Genomic DNA, 25400 nt, shown 5'->3' on the forward strand with positions numbered 1-25400 from the left:
AACTGCAACAAAGTCAAACGTCATAATGTTTACACTTTTTTTAATTTTATTAAATGAAAGCAAAAAATGTCGGAAATAGCATCAAATTTTAGAATATGTTCAGATTTGTTCGAATTGGTCACCTTCAGCACGAATTATGGTCTTCAAACGGCCAATGAAACCGTCACACGTTGCCCGAATGTAGCTCCGCAGCAATTTGGCCAATTCCCAAAATACTCCAGATACAATAGTCCAACGGATTGGTATCCGGAGATTTTTAGGGGCCATTGTGCACTGGAAATGAAGCGAAAAACCTCATTTTGTAACCATTCTTTGGTGGTGCGTGCTGAATGCGATAGTGCTGTTGGAATGTCCAAGGTCTGCGGTCAAAATGTTTACGGGCCCAAGGCTTTAATACACCCTCCAGAATATTTTCACGATAATATTCCGCATTTATTCTGATGCCACGGTCGATTAATACGAGCGGAGAGTGGCCATCGACTGTTATGGCGGCCCGTCGCGACCCTCACTATGGCCGGCGCTTGAGTTGACCTCTTTGGCAAGGAAACACGATCATTTTGTTTGTTTACAAACTGCTGGACAACGAATGTTTTCTCATCGGAGAAAACCAAATTCGGCAGTTCACCACTTTAGGCCAAGCAAAGCAACTCTTTAGCTCTTTTGAGTTTATTTTCTTTCTGTTACGGTGTAAGTTCTTGTCTTTTTGGAATTTCAAAAGCTTTACCCCGAGCTCATTTTTCAATATTTGCCGAATGGAATATTGCGATATGTTTAGCCCACGAGCCATTTTTCGGCCACTACGACGCGGGTTTTGTTCAAGTTGCTTCTTTATTTTTCGAACCATTTCTGCTGATGTTGCTGTTTTCTTCCGTCCACTTCCTTGACATCGGGCTACGCTACCAGTATCAGCGATGGTACGAGACACAAAAGATTTATTCACATTTAAATTCTGGAGTGCTCTGTATAATGAGCTGTCACTGGAATAATTTGAATCGCTGTCGGACGAGTGGCTTAGAAATGACAGCAGTCTGAAGTTGCTTGCAGTTTTTTCATCTCACCCTGTAAATCTCTTTAGATGCCTGCCTCATATAATTAAATAATTATCTCAAACAAGCTAATGTAAAAACAAGTAAGCAAAGGCTATAGTAGTGCGGGGCCGACCATGTGATACCCTACAACACTACAAAATGTTAGAAGCTCCCTTATTTCCAAATCCATTTTGGAAGATTTCGCTTCTGAAATTATGTCATAGAGCACTGCCCAGATATTACCCTTAGCTGTTTGACAGGGGATATTTGCCCAATATTTACGCACTCCGTCATGCTGTTAGTTGTTGTGGTCCATTTTACAGCTAAATATAATCCAATGGTCATCCGAAATGCTAGAATTCTTCCCTGTCCTTAACTCTCTTCTCGGGCGTGTCGGTCAGCTTTAATTGTGTGATCAGGAATTTTTTTCTGTTTTTGGTTAAACATCTCCAAATACAAGAGGCTCCTCTATATCTCCAAATTTAGACTCATCTATTTGATTTGCTTGTCTACGATATTTGACTGTATTCGTCAACGAAATCAGCATAAAAAACAGAAGTTCGCCTTTTGTGTATTTCGCGTATTGCCTGTAAGTAATGTTGGTATTTTTTCACAAAAAAAAAAAAAAAAAAAAAAAAATAGTGGTCCATTGTACCCGCTGTCCTAAACTCTAACTTCATGTGAGATTTCGTGTCCTTTGGTTTCTATTTGTGACCTTTATAACGGCTGCAAAATCAGGAACATTTTTAGTTGTTTGTCCATTTCAACTCCTAAATATATTGCGGACATCTTTGAAAACAATAGGCCTAGCCCTTCTGAACCTAACCCTACCCTTGTGAAAATGTTCGTGAGGATCAGACGATAATTGCAATCTGTATATAACCCCAACCTGTGTTGTTAGGTGAAAAAGTATTACAAAATATACACTTCGATATTATAAGTCAAATTGAAAAAATCTGTCGCATCCGAAAATATGAAAAAATAAAAAAATGTCAGAAAATACTACAAAATCTATATTAACATCATTATTGTTATCTTTTTATGCGATTTTTTTAGATTTTATTCTTTTATACCCAAGAGGGAATTCTGAATTGACAAAGTTGTCAAAATCGGTCCAGTCCTTCTTGAGATATAAGAATTCTAGCTAACATCTCCCTCCTTAGTATATCTATATTGTATATATTTCGCTATATATATTCGATATATGTACTATCGGCATCCACGTAACGGTCAGAATTGACCTGTTCGTCTATTTGTGATTTCGCCGGGTTAATAAATATTCGCAGTTTAATAGAAAATTTGACTTTTATTTAACACAAATATTATATTCTATTTCACCCACTAAATATTACCCGATGACCATCAAAATTGGAAGGCTTTTGCTCAGCCATAAGTCCTAGCCCCATGCTCACTCCCGCTTTGATTGGTCTATAATTGCGAACTATAGAGCAACGGCAAAATTAGGAAATTTTTCAGTTTTTGGTCTATTTCAAACCCCTAAATATTGTGCGATTATCTCCAAATGCAATAGACTTCTATTCTGGCTCTATCCCCACCTTCATTCTAAATTTCGTGGATATCGGGTCATAATTGCGACCTGCAGAGTGATTATAAATTAACAAGACATACATAGTTAGATCGACTCATCTCGGCGAGATAGGAAGATCCATACATACTTTCCTACGTGGGAAACCAACATTTCGAGGTGCTACATAATTTTTAACCCAATCAAACTTATAAATACCCCCAACATATAGTGTTGTAGGGTATAAAACATTATATAAACCTCTCTACATGCTTGCCTCATATAATTAAATAATTATCTTAAACAAGCTAATTTCAAAAATTATGACAAATATTTCAATTATTTTCGCCTTGTCCGCCAGCACTGTTTTCATGTCCTCTTATCTTAATTAGCCACTAAAATCACTTTTTCAATGGTCTCTTTACAAGCCATCAAATATTCTTTCTTGCATGGCCATACAAAAGATAGAGAGAAGAAAAAGGAAAAAATATAAAAATCGTTTACAAAAATTATGAAATTTTCACACGTCACAAAACATAGCCACAATTCAATGCAGCAACAAACACCACAACAACGACGGCCTGCTTTGCAGGTGTGAATGTCTATGTCTGCTGCGTGCATATTCGCACATACACATACATATGCGTACGTGAAATCAAAACTGTCAAAAAACAATTAACACCAATTAAATGACATAAAAGGAGGCCTTTTTGGACGCAGAATAAAATTTTGCGATCAACTGCCACAGACTGTTGCCGACCGTTGACAACGACAATGATGACGACGACGACAAAGAATGGCAAATCGAAGGCAAAAAAAAAAAAAAAATATGAAGAACTTGGGGAAAACCTCAACAGCAGTTAAATGTGAATGCAGGCAATGTAGAAGGCAAAGAAAGGCAATATAATCAAGGCATAGGCATCTCTCTGGTGCTATGTTTGACACTGTCGATATTCTATGGCATGTTGAAAGCATAAAGAAAAGATAATGAAAATATTAAATTTTAAGGAGTAAAAAAAGGAACATTTGGTATGCACTGAACGTTTTGTACCCTGCACATCAAAATGTCAGCACAACTTTGGGCAACCGCAAAGATTAATTAAAGGCGTTAATCAATTACCTTTTGACAATAGTAGCAAAAACTCCCTTATTTTTCCAGAAACAGATCATAGGAAGTGCTTGCCAAAAGTTGGCAGGAAGAATCCAGCAGATTATGAACATAGAACCAAACAAGTAAAAGAGTTGTAAGTTCGGCCGGGCCGAACTTTGAATACCCTCCACCATTTGGGACGAATTTGATAATTCTCCAAAAAAAAAAAATAAAAATAAAAAATAAAATAAAATAAAAAAAGTTAAAACTTCTGTTAAAATCTTAAAAATACCGAATGTAGCTATTATATTAGGGTCAATACGACGACATGAACCTGCGTAGGTAATATTTGTCATAAGCCGTTACAATATTTAAATGCGAAACTTAAAAAAAAAATCGGTTATAATGTCGATAAAATAAAAATACCGAACATCGGGAGATACCGTTATATGGGGGCTATACGAAGACGTGGACCTGCACAGACAATTTTCTGGCGTAGGCTATAGTATCCATTACGAACTTCAAATATCAAATTTGAAACAATTCTGGTGAAAAATATCCCTAAAATCATTAAAATACCGAATATCGGAACTTAGCGTTATAAGGGGCTTTACGAAGAGGTGGACCTGCATAGACAATTTTCTGTCTTAGGCTGTAGTATCCATTACGAACTTTAAATACCAAATTTGAAACAATTCCGGTGAATAAATTCGCTAAAATCGTCAAAACACCGAATATCGGAAGGTACCGTTATATGGGGGCTCTACGAAGACGTGGACCTGCACAGACAATTTTCTGTCTTAGGCTGTAGTATCCATTATGAACTTCAAATACCAGAAAACTTCAAAAAAGAAAACTTCAAAAAAGAAATTCGCTAAGATCGTCAAAATACCGAATATCGGGAGGTACCGTTATATGGGGGCTACACGAAGACGTGGACCTGCACAGACAATTTTCTGTCTTAGGCTGTAGCATCCATTATGAAATACCAAATTTGAAACTATTCCGGTGAAAAATGTCGCTAAAATCATCAAAATACCGAATATCGAGAGGTACAGTCATATGGAGGCTATACCAAAACGTGGACCTACATGGCCCATTTTCATTACCAAACGTCCTGCAGACATAACATACATTTGAGCAAAATTTTATTAATCTACTTCAATTCGTTCAGAAGCTAGAGTGATTTCCCCGGACGGACTTCGCTAAATCGACATAGAATTTTATGCTGATCAAAAATATATATACTTTGTGGGGTCTAAAATGTGTATTTCGAGGTGTTACAAACGGAATGACAAACTTAATACACCCTCCATACTATGGTGGAGGGTATAAAAATGGAAGACACTTGTATCGGCGTTTTGAAAGTTTACATCGTTTACAAACCTCAAGCGAATCACAAATGGGGTCTTCTTGGTCCATCTTTGAAAGTATGGTTAAAAATTCCCTTTAAACGAGATCGTAACAAGTCAAAATGTTCTACATCATTATTTGTCATAAAGTTCTACTATTGGTCATAGAAGACGACAAAAGTTTAAACCAAACTAACATTAGCACTGACGTCGACAGGAGGGCTTACCTCCGATGTAGTAAATTTTTAGATATTTAAAGAAAAAAGAAATCAGCGGGACCCACCGATAAAAAAATTCATTTTTTGTCGGTTTGACCCAACTAAAATGGTTCCGAAAGGCATCGGTGTTAAAAACACGTTTTTGACCTAAAGCCGTGCTTTACCCATATCCAATACCAAATATAGTTCCATTTATTACTTTTCGAACGATAATAATACACTTTCCCAAATGCACCTTCTTTTCTCAATCCTAGACACCAACAGTTATCGCATTATAAAATTTGACGGTTTAACCTCCATCCCTTCCCGTAATACCAAAGTTTAGTACCATTTAGTACATTTCTTACAAATGAAGGACGCATTTCCAAATCACCGCCAAATCTCAAACCCAGGTACCATCAGTAACTAACATGAAATTTTCATAATCTTATCCTTCACTCAATACCAAAAATAGAACCATTCAGTACTTTTGATGCAATTGTAGTACACATTTTCGCAACCATCTCCATATGTCCAGGCTACACATGGGCTGCGACTAAAATATACCAAATTCCAGATTTCAAGCAATACCGGTTCACTCAATATCAAATTGTACCAATCATAGTTTACATAAGCACTATCTGTTCACCCAATATCAAATTTTACCAAATATAGTACTTTTCGTTCACTTTTAGTACACATTTCCAAAATCATCTCTGTATCTCAAACCATACTGTTCCAAATTTAGTACCATTTAGTACAGTTCGTACACTTAGTATACACTTCCAAAACCACCTTCTTATATCAAGCTTAGTTGATTCTCATACAAAATTTCAAGTTTTTAGCTGTATACGGTAACATGTACCAAATGGTACCACTTTAGAAGTTTAGTACTATTTCGGAACTATTCGTAACCTTAAAGATCGAATTTCTGAAAACCCTTTGGTACATCTATACTGCATTCCATCAGTGAATCTTATTCCAAATTTCAGACTATTTGGTTATTTCCTTTGTCCAAAAATCATCTCTGAATCATCTCCAAATCATTAAGATTTTAGTACCCTTTTAGTATGAATTTCCAAAAACCCTGCCTTATTACACGCCTACGCGCCAAGGCTAACCCTCGACTTCAGCCGTTTCATCTGGGCGTTGATTCTAAATCAATCTGTCAGTCAGTTATTTCACTACTCTTTTATATGTACATACGAGTATACTAGCAGGTGCGTACACTAGTACGCATATCCAGAAGAGTATGTACCTCTCCATCCTAGACACCAACAGTGATCCACAATTAGTACTATTCAGTACTTTTCGAACAATTATAGTAGGCATCTGCAAAACCACCAGCAGATACCAACAGAGACCTCAATATTAAAATTCTGGATTCCAGCACTACTTCTTTTCCTAATACCAAATTTAGTATCACAGGGAACCCATTTACAAAACCTTCTCTATATCATAATATCAGTCCAAATGACCTGAATTTTGGCACATTCGACCGAATTTAGTCTAAAAGCAAGTACATAAAATTTGGTGAAAATCGGTTCAGATATACCTATAGCTTCCATATGATTCATCCGGTTTGGATTAAAAGTCCCTTACATTCGTAATATGCATTCAACAACAATGATATTTGGTATTAGATATCTTTTAGAGCTCGGAAATACCTTTGCCAAAATTTATCGAGAACGGCTAAAATTTGAATATTGCTCTCATATATATCCTTAATCCGATTTCAGGTTTATTGTGCCAGTAATGGCTAATGTCAGCCCAAATGAAGTGAATTTGGGGACGTAGGTTTCCATTTGTGGAACTCGGCTCCGATATATATTTTTATACCCTCCACCATAGTATGGAGGGTATATTAAGTTTCCCATTCTGTTTGTAAAACCTTGAAATATACATTTTAGACCAAAGTATATATATTCTTGATCAGCATAAAATTGTATGTCGATTTAGTGATGTCCGTCCATCCGTCCGTCTGTGGAAATCACTCTAGCTTCCGAAAGAAATGAGGTAGGTTGATAAAATTTTACTCAAATGTATATTATGTCTGTAGGACTTTTGGTTTTGAAAATTGTCTGTGCAGATCCACGTCTTCGTATAGCCCCCATATAACGGCACCTCCCGATATTCGATATTTTTACGGTTTTAGCGACATTATTCACCGGAATTGTTTCAAATTTTATATTTGAAGTTCGTAATGGATACTACACCTTAAGACAGAAAATTGTCTGTGCAGGTCCACGTCTTTGTATAGCCCCCATATAACGGTATCTCCCGATATTCGGTATTTTGATTTTATCGACATTATTCACCAATTTTTTTTTAAACTTTCGCATTTGAATATTGTAATGGCTCATGACAAAAGATGCCTATGCAGGTTCACGACGTCGTAAAGGCCCCAATATAATGGCTATATTAGGTATTTTTAAGATTTTAAAATAATTTTTTAGCGGATTTTTTCTGAATTGTATTTTTGAAAATTGCCAAATTCTTTCCAAATTTTGGAGGGTATTCGGGAAATCTTAATCCAAAAATTTCTAAAAAAAGGGTATGTTTCCCCACTATTCAGTTATTTTTCGATGTAAACTTTCAAGAAGTCGATATTCGAGTCTTTTCTTTTTATACCCTTCACCATAGTATGGAGGGTATATTGAGTTTGTCATTCCGTTTGTAATACCTCAAAATATACATAACATTTTATGTCGTTTTATGTCGATTTAGAAATGTCCGCCCTTTCGGGAAAATCACTCTAGCTTCCGAACGAAATGAGGTAGGTTGATAAAATTTTACTCAAATGTATATAATGTCTGTAGGACTTTTGGTATTGAAAATTGTCCGTGCCTGGACCTGCCTTCGTATAACCCCCATATAACGGCATCTACCGATACTCGGTATTTTGATGATTTTAAATTATTTACCGGAATTGTTTCAAATTTTGTATTTGAAGTTCGCAATGGATACGGCTTCATTTGGTATTTTTAAGATTTCAACAGAATTTTTAACAGATTTTTTTCCTTTTCGTTTCTTACGGGTATTAATTTGTCTAAGTAGAATATATAGGGTACCTTGGAATTTCAAATATGTAAAAGATATTGGAAAACCAATCCATAAGACACTTCTATGCATTTCAAACTATCTGACTGCAGAAGAAAAAAAAAACCAAAAACTAAAGCATTCAACATTTTGACACATAATCATGGTCTTGAGTGACGATGGTGTTGATTGCCAAAGAAGATGACATTATAAGTGAACATGACAAAGAAAAAACGGAATAAAAATGCTTAAAGATTGTGGTGAAAGAAACGACCACAAATCGAACGATTGAAATGCAATAGAATCAATTCTCAATCGGGATTTCTAAACACGGCTCGTTTATCAACAGAATACGAATGCGAGTAGAGTGGAATGGAATTGTGTGGATGGTTGGCAATTGAGTGGCATCTATGATAATTACATTTAAACCATAGAGAAATCGAAGATTGTCAATTGGTCCCGGGTAAAGAGAGGGAGCTGGAGGGGGGTAAGGGGGGGCCTACTCATTTGTAACCCATCTATAAAAGAAAACACACACTCATTGTCAGCTAGCATGCCAGCCACATAACCAAGCCTGTCTGTCTGTCTGTCTCTCTGGCCACAATTGATTGGGCCCAAAACAGAAGCTTGCAACATGTATGGCATGATTTAGTATTACCTGCAGTTGTGTCAAAATGTTTGCCACAACAACATCCATTTCACAACGTAACTCATCAATTTGTATTGATGCAATGTTGCTTGGCTGACTGGCTGGTTGGTTTATCGTTTTGGAGGATGATGGTGGCGATTTTGGCAAAAACACGAAAAGAGGTGAAGGCAGCGAAAGAGAGCAAAAAAACGTACAGCCTTGACAACCAAATGACTACTTGTCTTACGTGCTAATTGTTTTAGTTGTCGTCGTGCTTTAGTTTAAATTGCCTGACTTTGGCTATCCCCTCTCTCACTCTAAATACAGGGTGGGATAAAAAAAATACAGCGACAATGTCAAACGCCATAATTTTTACATTTTTTTTTTAATTTTATTGAATGAGAGCAAAAATGTCGGAAATGGCATAAAATTTAAGAATAAGTTTAGATTGGTTCGAATTGGTCACCTTTGGCACGAATTGTGGCCATCGAACGGCCAATGAAATTGTCACGTATTGTCCGAATATTGCTCTGCGGTATTCTGTCCCATTAACGGCAAAGCGCCTTCTCAGACACAATAGTCCAACGGATTGGTATCCGGAGATTTTGGTGACCATTGTGAGCTGGAAATGGAGCGAGGAGCCTCATTTTGTAACCATTCTTGAGTGGCGCTTGCTGAGTGCGATGGTGCTGAGTCCTGTTGGAATGTCCAAGGTCTGCGGCCAAAATGTTTATATATTTTCGCGATAATATTCGGCATTTATTCTAATGCCGATTAATATGTCGATTAATACGAGCGGAGAGCAACCATCGGCTGTTATGTCGGCCCAAACTATCACCATGACCGGCGCTTGAGTTCTGGTGGCCAACCGTTGGTGTACATTTTCAGCTGACCTCTTCGGCAAGGAAACACGATCATCAAATTTCGACAGTTCACCAATTTCAGCCAAGCTTTGCTTCGCTTCTTTAGCTCTTTTGAGTCTATTTTCTTTCTGTTGCGGTGTAAGTTCTTGCACTTTGTGGAATTTCAATGGCTTAACCCCAAGCTCATTTTTCAATATTTGCCGAATGGAATATTGCGATATGTTCAGCTCACGAGCCATTTTTTCGGCCACTGTGACGCGATCAAGTAGCTTCGTTACTTTTCGAACCATCTTTGCTGATGTTGCTGTTTTCTTCCGTCCCCTTCCTTGACGTCGGGCTACGCTACCAGTATCACACGGTAAGGAGCGATGGAACGAGACACAAAAGATTTATTCACATTTAAATGGTGGAGTGCTCTAACGATTGCCACTTGTGGTTTTCCAGCCAAATATAAAGAAATCACACTATCACGCTTGAATTCCATCACGAATAAGTTTTTTCTGGAAAATTCGCACCAAAAAGGCTTTTGTACGCTTCTAAACAATATAATGAGCTGGCACTGAAATAATTTTAACTGCTGTCGGACGAGTGGCTTAGAAATGACAGCAGTCTGAAGTTGGTTGCAGTTTTTCCATCTCACCCTGTATATATCTCTATCTGTGTCTTTTTTGTTCAGCTTGCTTGCCAATCGATCTGCCACAGGTTTGTATCATCGATCTGTTGAACAAAACTCTTCACACTTCACACTCCACAATTCATGTATGGCTTTCGGTGACAAATCAACCCGGTAATGAATATCTTTGTGTGGTGGTGCTGGTACAACCTTAATTGAACCGAGTAATCGAAGACTCAATTAACCGGTTTCGTTTTGTGGGAATTCTTACAATTATTGTGGCACGCAAGCGCGCTGTGGTTTTCAAGTCATAAACTTGATATGGCTTAGCATTACAAGTATCTGTCATTTGGACGCAATTTAGTTTTCTTGTTTTGCCTTGTCTTGTCTTCTAAATAGAACAAACTCTTACAAATGCATATGACCGCAAATGGTTGGGGGCTTAGGTCAACTATTTATTGGCATCGAGTCTGTTGTTCTGCGGGACTTTTGTAAAGTAAATGGGTGTGGTATTTGTCATGTTCAATTCCATAAGCTGCTTATTGATAACATGATTTTAGTTTGAACTCATGACTTGCTGCCGCAGATAATTTGCATGAGACTATTAGATTTGGAAAAAAGATCAACTAAGTACAAAGGGGATTAAATTAGTAATAATGGAGTGAAGCTTAGGCAAGATGAAGGTTTAATATTATCCACCATGTGAAAACAAAATAAGAAACAAGTAAAAAGGCTGTAAGTTCGGGCTTTGAATACCCTCCACCATTTGATACAAATTTGGCTATTTTCCCAAAAAAAAAAAAATAAATAAATAAATAAAATCGGTTAAAAATTCTGTTAAAATCTTAAAAATATTAATGTAGCCGTATATTAGGGTCTGTACGACGACGTGGACCTGCATAGGCAACTTTTGTCACAAGCTATTACAATATTCAAATGCGAAACTTGAAAAAAAATATGTTTATAACTAAAATCACCAAAAATTAAGAATATAGGGAGGAACCATGGGAGTTGTAAAACGTGGACCTGCACAAACAATTTTTTGTCATAGGCTGTAGTATCCATTACGAACTTCAAACACGAAATTTTAAACAATTCTGGTAAATAATATCGCTAAAATCATCAGAATACCGAATATCGGGAGGTACCGTTATATGGGGGCTATACGAAGAAGTGGACCTACATGGCCCATTTTCTGTTTTATGCTGTAGTATCTATTACGAACTACAAATACCAAATTTGAAACAATTCTTGTAAATAATGTCGCTAAAATCATCAAAATACTGAATATCGGAGTTTACCGTTATATGGGGGCTATACGAAGACGTGGACCTACATGACCCATTTTCAATACCAAAAGTCCTGCAGACATAATACACATTTGAGTAAAAATTTATCAACCTACTTCATTTCGTTCGGAAGCTAGAGTGATTTCCACAGACGGACAGATAAACAGACGGACGGACATTGATAAATCGACATAGAATTTTATGCTGATCAAGAATATATATACTTTGTGGGGTCTAAAATGTATATTTAGAGGTGTTACAAACGGAATGACAAACTTAATATACCCTCCATACCGGAGGGTATTAAAAACGTTACGTTCCGCCGGGCCAAACTTTTAATACCCTCCACCTTAGGGTAAAAGAAACATTTGAACATATTCGTGTAAAAATGTGGCAAAAATCATCAAAATACCGACGAGAGGCACCGTTATATCGGAGCTATACCAAAACGTGGACCTATACATATAATGTTTCACCAACGGTGCATTATGACCAACAAATACCAATTTTTAGATAAATCCGTAAAAAATGTGACAAAAACCTTCAAAATACCGTATATCGAGAGGGACTATACCAAAATGTGGATCGATATATCTCATCTTCAATACCAACCATCCTATATGCAATACAAATTGTTCTGCTAAATTTTGACGCTCTACGTCAAATAATGTGGGCTGTATCGTGATTTCAACAGACGGACAGACAGATGGGCATCGTTAAATCGACATAGAGTTTTATGCTGAATATAAATATATGTACTTTATGGGGTCTACGACGAATATTTAGAGATGTTTCAAACGGAATGATAAAGTTAATATACCCACCTTTCCAAAGTGGAGGTATAACAAGTATAATATTATCAGTCGATTTTGCCGACATATGTATACACCCTGCCTTGAGTTATGATTATTCAAACAGTTGACGCTTTATGGGGGAGATACCGAAGCGGTTGGCCAGCATTGACCAATTCGTATATGTCCTAAGACTGATATAAATATTACAACGTGCAAGAGTTGGATAATTTTTAGGAAATGTTAAAATGTGCGTGAGGTACCAGATATAGTCGGCCGAAGTGTTCCATTTTCTTGCTTCATCTAACATAGATCAAAATATTGGTATGGGTAAAATTACAAAAAAAAATCGAACATTTATATCCAATTTTATGCGAAATCATAAATTCCATATATATCTCTGACTGAGAAAAATATTTAGATATAGCATGTTGTTAAGAATCGCTGACTTGTTTCGTGAGGTTTTGACAAATATAAGTATTGGAAATTGTGACCCTTTGTGGGCGAGGTACTAGAAGGGGTTGGAAGAAAAACATCATCTTCATAACAGATCTTGTGTTAGCAAAAATATTTGGATGTGTGAAATTTAAAGAGAGTTAGATGCTTTTTTCGCTTTTTTAACGTTTTGGTTATTCAAAATGTTGAACCTTTATGGGGGAGGTACCAGAAGAAATGGCCCGATCTTTACCATCTTTACAAAATATCTAGTGTTGACGGAAATATTGGGATGTACGAAGTCTGAATTGATTCGGATGTTAATTTCGCATTTTATGAGCATGATGTATATAAAAAATGTTGACCTTTTGTTTGGGAGGTACCAAAAGAAGTGGACCGATATATCCCATCTTCACAGCATTTTTTTTGTTAGTAGAAATATTGTGATGTGTGTAACGAACCGGATGCTTATTTCACATTTTATGATCGTTTTGATTATTCAAAATCTTGAACCCTATGTGGGGGAGGTACCAGAAGAAATGGTCCAATCTCAACCATCTTTGTAACAGATATAGTGTTAATGAAAATATTGAGATGTGCCAAGTTTGAATGGAATCGGATGTTAATTTCGAGTTTTATGAGCTTCAGGGATATTCAAAATGTTGACCCTTGGTAGGGGTGGTACCAGAAGCAGTGGGCCGATATAATCCATCTTCGTTCCCGACCTTGGGTTAATAAAAATATTGTGATGTGTGAAATTGTAAGACAATCGGACTTTTACATCACATTTTATAAGAGTTAAAATTATTGAAATTGTTGACCTTTTTGTGGGGGAGGTACTTGATGGAGTGGTCCCATATTGTTAGTTTTCGCACCAAACCAATCTTAAAAACCAACAGTTATCGCAATATAAAATTTTACGGTTTTAGCTCTATTCCTTTGCCCAATGCCAAATTTAGTACCATTTGGTACTTTTTGTGCCAATGTAGGACGCTTTTCCAAACCACCACCAAATCTCAAACATAGATACCAACATTCATTTTAATATCATATTTCAGAATTTTATCTTTATCTCTTCACCCAATACCAAATATAGTACCATTTAGTACCTTTCGAACAATTATAGTACACATTTACAAAACCACCTCCATATCTCAAACTCAGATACCAACAAAGACCTCGGTATGAAATTTCAAAATTGTATTTTCATACCTTCACCCAATACCAAATTAAGTACTGTTTGGTACGTTTCGTATAATTTTCGTACTTTTTTATAAAACCGTTTCATATCTAAATTTTAGACACCAACAGTTAAGCAATTTAAAATTTCACGGTTTTAGCTCTATCCCTTTACCCAATGCCAAATTTAGTACCATTTGGTACTTTTTGTACCAATATAGGACACATTTCCAAACCACCACAATATGTCAAATATAGATACCATCATTAATCTAAATATCAAATTTCAGAATATTATCTTGATCCCTTCACCCAATATCAAATATAGTACCATTTAGTACTTTTCGAACAATTATAGTACACATTTACAAAACCACCTCCATATCTCAAACTCAGATACCAACAAAGACCTCGATATGAAATTTCATTATTCCAGACTTATCCCTTCAGCCAATACCAAATTAAGTACAATTTAGTACTTTTCGCACAATTATAGTACACATTTAAAAATCGACTCTCATACCTCAATTCTAAATAGCAAAAATGATCTCAATATCAAATTTCAGAATTGTATCTTCCATTCCAAATTTGTTTTTTTCACTACCAAATTTAGTACCATTTAGTACTTTCCTTAAATTTTAGTACACTTTTCCAAAACCACATCCATATCTCAACCTCAGATAGCAACAAAGACCAAAAATCGAATTTAAGAATTATATTTCCATACCTTCAGTCAATACAAAATTTAGTACTATTTAGTACTTTTCGTAAATCTTAGTACACACTTCCAAAACCACGTCCATATCTCAATTTTAGATAGCAACAAAGACCTCATTATCAAATTTCAGAATTGTATTTTCATACCTTCACCCAATACAAAAATTTAGTACTATTTAGTACTTTCCTTAAATTTTAGTACACATTTCCAAAACCACATCCATATCTCAACCGCAGATACCAACAAAGACCTCAATGTCATATTTCATTATTCCAGCCTTATCCCTCCACCCAATACCGAAATTTGTTACCATTTAGTACTTTTCGTAAATTTTAGTACACATTTCCAGAACCACCTCCAATCTCAATGTCTCAATATCAAATACCCTAATAATACAAATACCTATAATGCTAATACCAAATTTAGTACGATTTAGTACTTTTCTTACCAATACATATATGACGCATTTTTATTTAGTACTTTTCGTACAATTATAGTACACATTTCCGAAAGCCCCTTTATTTGTCCAGGTTATATATGGGCAGCAACCCTAATTCGAAATTTAAAATTTCAAGCACAATCTGTTCACCCAAGCACTATTTAGTACTTTTCGTGCATTTGTGGCACACATTTCCAAAGCCACCTCTTTATTGCAAACCTACGACCAGCAGGTAATTCAAAACAAAATTTCAAAATTCCTGCTTCACCCGCTCACCTTTAACCAAACTATTCCACATTTAGTACCATTTCCATACCAGTACCATACCAAATTTAATAAATATTACAGAATTTTATCTCTATCCTCTTACCTAATACCAAATATAGTACCATTTAGTACTTTTCGTACAATTATATTACACATTTCGGAAAACACATTTATATGCTCAGGCTATACATGGGAAGCAATCCTAATTTCGAATTTCAAGCACAATCTGTTCACCCAATACAAAATTGTACCAAATCAAGCACTATTAAGTAATTGTCGTGCACTTGTAGTACACATTTCCAAAACAACCACTGTATTGCAAACCTACCACCAGCAGGGACTACAAAACAAAATTTCAAAATTCCTGCTTCACCCCTTCACCTTTAATCAAACTGTTCCATATTAAGTACCAATTAGTACAGTTGACACAATTAGTACACATTTCCAAAACCACCTTCTTACTTACTTCCTACTTCTTACTACTTACTTCCCAACCTTGATTCTCATACCAAATTGAATAAATATTAAATTTCAGAATTCTATCTCTATCCTCTTACCTAATACCAAATATAGTACCATTTAGTACTTTTCGTACAATTATAGTACACATTTCCGAAACCATCTTTATTTGTCCAAGCAATACATGGACAGCGACCCTAACACAAAATTTAGATTTCAAGCACCGTCTGTTCACCCAATACAAATTGTACCAGATATAGTACTATTTAGTACTTTTCGAGCACTTATAGTACATGTTCCCAAAACCATTTATTTATCAAAAATCTACCTCCAACAGGGAACCCAATACAGTATTTCAAAATTTCATATTCCAAATTTCCAAATTTAGTACCACTTAGTACAGTTTGTACACTTAGTACACATTTCCGAATCCACCTTCAGATATTAAACTTACTTTTCAACTTTGATTCATTTTTTACCTCTATCCTTATAAATCATACCAAATGGTACCATTTTAGAAGTTTAGTACTATTTTAGAACTTTTCGAAACCTTGAGTACCGTATTTTCCAAAACCCTTTAATACATCTAACCTGCTCTGCATCGGTAAGTCTCATACCAAATTTCAGAGTTCTAGTTCATTCATCATTTATGTACTTTTCGTACCCTTATCGTACGAATTTCCAAAAACCCAGCCTTATCACACGCTACACCAAGACCGACCTTCGTGAAAATTTTCAAGACTTTTTTCCGTTTCGTCTGGACGTTGATTTCATACAACATTACCCTCCAACTCATGTTTCTTTTTTCGTTTTTATTTTCAGATTTGAAGGCGTCGAAGTCATCTCTCCCAATGAATTCGAAATCGTCTTGTATCTCAATCAAATGGGTGTCTTCAATTTTGTCGATGATGGCACCCTGCCCGGCTGTGCTGTCCTCAAGCTGAGCGATGGCCGCAAACGTTCCATGTCACTGTGGGTGGAATTCATAACAGCATCGGGTTATCTGTCATCACGTAAAATACGCGCCAGATTTCAAACCCTAGTTGCACAGGCATGCGATAAGAGTATTTATCGAGATATGGTAAAAATGATTGGCGATACAACGGAAGTGAAGCTGCGAATTCGTGAACGATTTATAGTTCAAATAACACCGGCATTCAAGTGTTCCGGCATATGGCCGCGTTCGGCAGCACATTGGCCAATGCCGCATATACCGTGGCCGCATCCGAGTATTGTGGCTGAGGTGAAAACCGAAGGATTTGATTTGTTGTCCAAGGAAAGTGTTATATTTCAGAATAAAAATAATAATGCCGCCAGCATGGAAGGCGATGCATGGGTGTTGAGTTTTTTCGAGGCCGAAAATCGTCTGCTGCAAGGTAAGGGTGAACATGGGTGTTATCTTATGATATTATATTTTTTTCTATTCAGAGAGTATGGAATATCCGTCTGTCCATGTAATTTTGTAAACAAAGTACAGGTAGCACTTATTTTCCGACGGAAATGAAATTTTCCAAAAATTAGTTGTTTCACCCAAAAACGAACTCTATTGAAATTGAGATGAATCGGTCCAAATTTAGATATATTTGTCCGTCATGTCATTTATATATTTGTCCGATTTTAATTTTATTGTGCGTCATATGTATAATATTCGTCCAAATAAGATGTATTTCGGCACACGCGACTGAATTCAGCCTAGAAGTACTACAAATTTGGTGAAAATCAGTTCATATATAGTTACAGCTCCCATTCATATGTATCACCCGATGTGGTGTTCAAGTCCCTCATTTTCGTAATATGCACTCTATTTTGGACCATATTTTAGATACAGCTCAGAAACATCTCTGCTAAATTGTATAGAGATCGATTCGGACTTGAATATAGGTTCTATATATCTTCATCCGAAAGGATTTTTGGAAATTCGCACCATAAATTTACGAAAAATACTAAAATGTACTATATTTGGTACCATTTCGTATCATTTGAACGGTTAGACCTAAAAACTTAAAATTTACAATGGGAATCAAGGTTGCCGAGTAGGGTCGATGTAAGGAGGTAGTTTTGGAAATGTATACAAAAAGTACTAAACGGTACTAAATTTAGTACAAGTCCAATTTGAATGAATGGATGAAACTGGAATCCTGAAATTTAAAATTAACATCACTGACGTAGAGAAGGATTATGACATGCAGGTAGTATTCGAAATTTATACTTTTGTGCACGAAAAGTACTAAATGGTACTTAATTTGTTACATTTTCGATTTGGGTGAACCGATAGATAGCTGAAATTGGGAAATAAGAATACTATTACATTGTAGGATTGGGTATGTAGGTCGACTTTGAAATTCGCACTTATGTGTACTAAATGGTATTAAATTTGGTACAATTTAAATCCTGAGAGAACCGATAGAGTTGGAATCGTGAAAGTTGAAACTAAGATTTCTAATGGATTGTATGATGTAGGTAGTTGTGGAAATTTGTACTTATGTGTACTAAGTGGTACTAAATTTCGTACAAATTGGAATTGTGGTGAACCGATGGAGCTGGCACTTTGAAATTTGGAAATAAGATTACATTTGGAGTGTAGAATTATGGGGATAGTTTTGGAAATTGTTACTTATGTGGACTAACTGGTAATAAATTTGGTACAATTTGGACGTGGATTGGAGTGAACCGATAAAGTTGGAATCCTGAAATTTTCAATTAAGATTAGTGTTGGAGTGAAGAATTGGGGTATGTAGGAAGTTTTAGAATTTTGTACTTATGTGTACTAAATTTGGTACACTGTGGATTTGGGTGAAGAGTTTAGGCAGGAATCCTGAAATTTGGAAATACGATTTCTAATTGATTGTGTGATATTGGTTGTATGGAAATTTGTACTTATGTACAAATGGTACTACATTGGTACAATTTGGATTTGGGCTCCTGGGAATCCTGGAATTGGGAAATGAGATTTCTTTGGATTGTATGATGTAGGTACCTGTGAAATTTTGTACTTATATGTACTAAATGGTACTAAATTTGGTACAAATTGGAATTGTGAACCGTTGGATGTGGGAATTTTGAAATTTGGAAATAAGATTACAGTCGGAGTGTAGGATTGGAATATGGGGGTAGTTTTGGAAATTTGTACTTATATGTACTAAATGGTACTACATTTGGTACAATTTGGATTTGAGTGAATCGATGGAGTTTGAAATCTGATATTTGGAATTAAGATTAGTGTTGGAGTGTAGAATTGGGGTATGTAGGAATTTTTGGAAATTTGTACTAAATAGTACTAAATTTGGTACAATTTGGATTTGGGTAAACTGTTTGGGCTGGAATCCTGAAATTGGGAAATTAGATTTCTAATGGAGTGTGTGATATAGGTTGTGTGGAAATTTGTACTTATGTGTACTAAATAGTACTAAATTTGGTACAAATTGGAGGTGGAATTTGGAAATAAGTTTTCTATGGAATTACATGATTGAGATATGAATGTAGTTTTAAAAACAAGTAAAAAAGCAGATAAGTTAGGTCAGGCCGAACTTTTAATACCCCCACCATTTGGAAGGAACTTGAAAATTTTCAAAAAAAAAAAAATCGGAAAACTACTACTTAATTGAAAACCGCTACATGGGGACTATGCGATGTCATAGGCTGTAGCACCCATTACGAACTTCAAATACGAAATTTTAAATAATTTCGATAAATCGGGACTTACCGTTATATAGGGGCTATACGAAGACGTGGACCTGCATACGCTATTTTTTCCATAGGCTGCAGTACCCATTGGTATATTCCAGTACGACATTTGAAACGATGCCGTTGAATAATGCTCAGCAGCATTCATCAAAATACCGAATATCGGCAGGTACCGTTATATGGGAGCTATACGAAGACTTGGACCTGCATACAAAAATTTTTGTCATAGGCTGTAGTAGCTATTACGAACTTCAAATACGAAATTTGAAATAATTCGGGTAAATAATGTCGCTAAAATCATAAAAATACCGAATATCGTGAGGTGCCGTTATATGGGGGCTATACAAAAACGTGGACCGACATGGCCCATTTACGAATTTATCCTGCCTACTGGTAAACTATGCATGTATGCAAAATTTTAGCCTTCTATCTCAATTCGTTCGACAGATAGCGTGATTACAACAGACAGACAGACGGACGGACGGACAGACAGACGGACATCGCTAGATCGTCTTAGAATTTTACGCTGATCCAGAATATATATACTTTGTAGGGTCTATTATGAATATTTCGAGGAGTTACAAACGGAATGACAATGTTAATATACCCTCCATAGAATGATGAAGGGTATAAAAATCAGGAGTGTAGGATTGTACTTTGTTACTTTGAACATACTTTGCTAACTCTTATCTTTGGAGAAATATCAAAAATTTTTGACAATTTCGTTCATCAAAACCTCAAAATATTCAATTTCGATTTTTAGTAAAAAAAAACATTAATCCTTCCCCCTCACTTCCAGGTGGTTGCCGCCGTCGCTGCTTGAGTATCTTGAAGACTCTGCGTGATCGTCATTTAGAATTACCCGGCAACCCGATAACGGCCTATCACTTGAAGACGCTACTGCTCTACGAATGCGAAAAACATCCTCGGGATTTTGAATGGGATGAACCGTGTATTGCCGATCGTATAAATGGCATATTCCTTCAGTTAATATCCTGTCTGCAATATCGAAGATGTCCCCATTATTTCCTACCAACCTTGGATTTATTTAAGGGTAAATCGCCGAGCGCCTTGGAACAGGCCGCCAAACAAGTCTGGCGTTTAACAAGAGAAATGCTAACAAATGCCAATGCCTTTGAAAAATTGTAAAAGAAACTCCGGCAAGAAAGCCGACAGCGGGAAGAAGAGTCAAAAATGTTGCAAAAAAAAAAAAAAACGAGAATGAATGTGAGAATAATAAGAAGTCTGCTGCTCTAAGCAATATATAAGCCATGTATAATAAAAAAATAAACGAAACGAAACCATAATTACACTGAAGATTTAGAGGATCAGTAAAACAATCCTCGTTGAAATTTTTCTTTTTTTGTTTCATAAATCAAAACATTTTTTAACTTCAATGAACAAAAAAAAAATATAAAAGAAAAAAAAAATAAAAATGAAAAAAAATATTGTCCAAAAAAAACCCTCTAACAACACCAATCACCATCAGGCCAGAATGATGGTATCCATAATCTAGAGATCATAGATAAAATCCACACCAAAAAAACTCAAAATATCCATATGTGAACACCAACAACCAAACTATTCACCCATGCCACACATATTCCTTCACACATGAGCATGATACAAAATAATCTTGATTTGGCGGAGGATAATCCCTTGGTAAACAGTATCCCCTGCCTGCCTACCTACTTATCTATCGACAATGGAACAAAAAAAAACAGAACACAACACCGCCACATTGTTCGCCCTTCCATCCAGCATAAAGATCAAGATAAATTTGCACATGATTATAAGTCTATAATAGTTGCTCATTCATAGTCTATATAGCCTACACTCGAGAAAAAAAATAATCTCCCATAATCCACCCCATCATATTTAATATACTAATTACTTCGGAAATCTTAATACGCCACAACTATGTAAAATATACTCCTGATTATATTTTCACATGTAATTTGAAATATATTTTTTCAAATTCGAATCGAAATTTTAAAAAGTTATTTGAAATGAATTCTTCCCCCACAAAATGCAAAAATTACAAGAAAACCGAGTAAATTTTGAATGTAGAGATATAATTCTATATTGGCCTTTTAAAAGTTGACATCGAAAGGTTTCTCAAAAGTAGGATGGAGAAGTTCTGTCCATGTTTACATTGTTGGAAATATTCGAATTAAAATTTCTTGGACTCCATACATTTTAAGTACATAATGCCTTCAGCAATGTTACTGTTAAGATTTTGAGAAATATTTTACCCTCAGTTGAGCCATTAAAGAGATATTTTAAGAACTTTTCTTCTTAAACTCCATTAAAAAGTGATAGTCATAAAATTTACTACAGGTCTCAGAATATACCATAGCGCACCTAAAAGTCGAACACGGAAAAAATAAAAAAAAAATATAAAAAGAAGCAAATTTTCATATAATTTTCCCCATATTTATACCCTCAGCCATATGACTAGAGTAGGTTTACCCTAGATCTCTTTGGAAAAAATCCGTTTCAGGACATATTTTCAAACTTAGATCGAGTTCAGAGATGTTCCACTCCTTCTGGTACTTCCCCACAAAATGTCAACATTTACAAATAAAATAATTTACTGCACAGAAAGAGAAAGGATAATCCGATTTTGTTCAAACTTTTCAAATCTTGATATTTTCACCAGTGATACAACATTTGCACAATATCGGTCTACTCCATCCAGTACCTCCCCCATAAAGGGTCAAAATTTTGCATAACACACACATCGCAATATTCTTATTAACCAAAGGTCTCGTGTGAAGATGGGATATATCGGCTCACTCTTTCTGGTACCTCCCCACAAAGGGTCAAACTTTTGAATATTCTTGAAGCTCATAAAACACAAAATTAACATCCGATTCCACTCATGCTTGGCACATCTCAATATTTCCATAAACACAAGATCTGTATTAAAGATGGCAGGGATCGGATCATTTCTTTTGTACCTCTCCCACATATGGTTCGACATTTTGAATAACCAAAAGGATCATAAAGTCCGAAATTAGCATCCACCTCTCTTCAAATTTCACTCATCCAAATATTTTTGCTAACACAAGATCTGTTGTGAAGATGATGTATATCTGCCCCTTTTGGTACCTCACCCACAAAGGGTCATAATTTTCAATACTACGGTGATTCTTTACAATTTGCTTTATCTAGATATTTCTCTTAACCAAAAGTCTGATATATCTGATCTGATATAAATGCTCGATTTCCTCCAAATGTTGCACCAATATTTATATTGTATTAGATGAAGTATGAAATTTTAATCTCGTAAAAATCTGCAATAAAGTCAAGCGCCATAATTTTTAATTTTATTGAATGAAAACAAAAAATGTCGGAAATGGGATCAAATTTTAGAATGAGTTTAGATTTGTTCGAATTGGTCACCTTTGGCACGAATTATGACTTTAAAACGGCTATTGAAACCGTCACACGCTGCCTTTGTCTGCGATATTTTGGCACATTCCCGGCAAAGCGCTTGCTTGAGGTGATCGACACTTTGGTATGTTTTAGTACCAACCTTGCTTTCCAAAATACTCCAGACACAATAGTTCAACGGACTGGTATCCGGAGATTTTGCTAGCCATTGTGCGCTGGAAATGAAACGAGGAACCTCATTTTGTAAGAATTTTTGGGTGGCGCATGCTGAGTGCGATGCTGCTGAGTCCTGTTGGAATGTCCAAGGTCTGTGGCCAAAATGTTCGCATGCCTAAGGCTTTAATACTCCCTCTAGAATATATTCTCGATAATATTCGGCATTTATTCTTATGCTACGGTCGATTAATACGAGCGGAGGGCGACCATCGGCTGTTATGGCGGCCCATCACCATGGCCAGCGCTTGATGGCCAACCGAAGATGTACATTTTCAGCTGACCTCTTTGGCAAGTAAACGCGATCATTTTGTTTGTTTACAAACTGCTGGACAACGAATGTTTTCTCATCGGAGAAAACCAAATTCGGCAGTTCACCACTTTTGGCTAACCGAAGCAACTCTTAAGCTCTTTTGAGTCTATTTTCTTTCCGTTGTTTCTTTTCTTTTGTGTAAGTTCTTGCACTTTTTAGAATTTCAATGGCTTTACCCCGAGCTCATTTTTTCAATATTTGCGGAATGGAATATTGCGATATGTTCAGTTCACGAGCCATTTTTCGGTCATTTTTCTGGAAAATTCTCACCAAAATGATTTTGTACGCTTGTAAACAATGTAATGACAAACAATGTCGGACAAGTGGCTTAGAAATGACAGCAGTCTGAAGTCGGTTGCAGTTTTTTCATCTCACCCTGTATATACTTTATGGAGTCTACGACGAATATTTAGGAATGTTACAAACGGAAGGACAAAATTCCGTTTCAAGGTGGAGGGTATAAAAATAGAAGACCATGTATCAGCGTTTTGAAAATTTAAAAATCGCTGATACATCTTCATATTTTTGAAAAATTTCGGGTTAAGATCCCTTGCAATCCATGCAGTTTAGTTATATAGTTTCTTTGGCAATATTAGAGGCAACAGTACGAAGAGTATTTTGATTTTAAATATTAACCCTCAAAATATGGTTAAAACTCTCTTTAAACGGGATCGTAGCAAGTTCTTATATTCAAAAAATTTAATTGTCATAAATTTGTACCATAGGTCTGAGAAGATATCAAAACCCTAATTCTTACCTAAATGCCAGGAATTCATATTTATTGAAACGGGTTAAAGCTATTGTTGAAATTACATGTGAAAATATATGAAATTAACCTTTACTCCAAATCGGAAAAACATACTGTATACGATTAGAATTAAATACAATTTTTCAAATAGGTGCATGTTCCCCTTTTTATGCAATAAAATCTATCCCTTAATCACTACCATTTACACTTCCTATTTGTTAGAAGATTAAATAGTTATTATAATAAAAAAATGAAATATTTTGAGAAAATTTTACGATTATATAATTTTGAATTAAATTTAAAAAAGAATAACTTACGATTTACGTATTCTATGTGCAATTTGATAAACTAATACAATTTTTGTAAAAAAAAAAAGAAAAATTGTTAAATGAAAAAAACAACAATAAAAACAACATATTTGCTAAGCAATTAAATGTAATGATAAAAACAAAAACAACAACCCTTTCTATCCTATCTCCATTGTGAAAATTTCATGTTAATAAAAAATCTATTCAAATATAATTACTAAAATTAAAAAAAAAAACGTTGAAGATTTATTTTTTTAAGGAACTCTAAATTGGAAGAATGTGTCAGGAAAAAAAAGAACATGGATTTCATACACAGGTAAGTCCTGTCAATTGTTCTACTATATAAAGGGTGTTTCTTTAAGCCCGATAGAACTTGAAATTGTAAAAAATAACACGAAAAATTAAATTTTAATCAAAGTTGTTTTTATTCGAAGTGGTGGTGAACTGCCGAAATTGGTTTTCTCCGATGAGAAGAGATTCGTTGTCCAACAGTTTGTAAACCAACAAAATGATCGTGTTTATTTGCCAAAAAGGTCAGCTGAAAATATGCACCTTCGATGTGCCTCCAGAACTCAAGCGTCGTCCATGGTGATGGTGTGGGCCGCCATAACAGCCGATGGTCACTCTCCGCTCGTATTAATCGACCGTGGCATCAGAATAAATGTCAAATATTATCGTGAAAATATTCTGGAGGGTGTATTATAGCCTTGGGCACGCAAACATTTTGGCCGCAGACCTCGGACATAGAACTCGAAATTCTAAAAAATAACACGAAAAATTAAATTTTAATCAAATTTTTTTTACTCGAAAGATCAATACGTGA

General features: G+C 35.6%; 1 protein-coding gene across 1 annotated transcript in view; it reads left to right on the forward strand.

Annotated features, from left to right (window-relative positions):
• LOC101895868 (protein mab-21-like) overlaps positions 1-24623 on the forward strand; it is a 30218-nt gene extending 5595 nt beyond the window's left edge. The window contains exons 2-3 of the mRNA XM_059121956.1: positions 16735-17288; positions 20396-24623. Of these exons, the coding sequence (XP_058977939.1) occupies positions 16735-17288; positions 20396-20745 (904 nt within the window). The 3' untranslated portion in view covers positions 20746-24623. The remainder of the gene's footprint in view (positions 1-16734; positions 17289-20395) is intronic.
• Positions 24624-25400: the final 777 nt, after the last annotated feature.

Source organism: Musca domestica, unplaced genomic scaffold, assembly GCF_030504385.1.
Source record: "Musca domestica strain aabys unplaced genomic scaffold, Musca_domestica.polishedcontigs.V.1.1 2, whole genome shotgun sequence".
Taxonomy (NCBI): Eukaryota; Metazoa; Arthropoda; class Insecta; order Diptera; family Muscidae; genus Musca; species Musca domestica.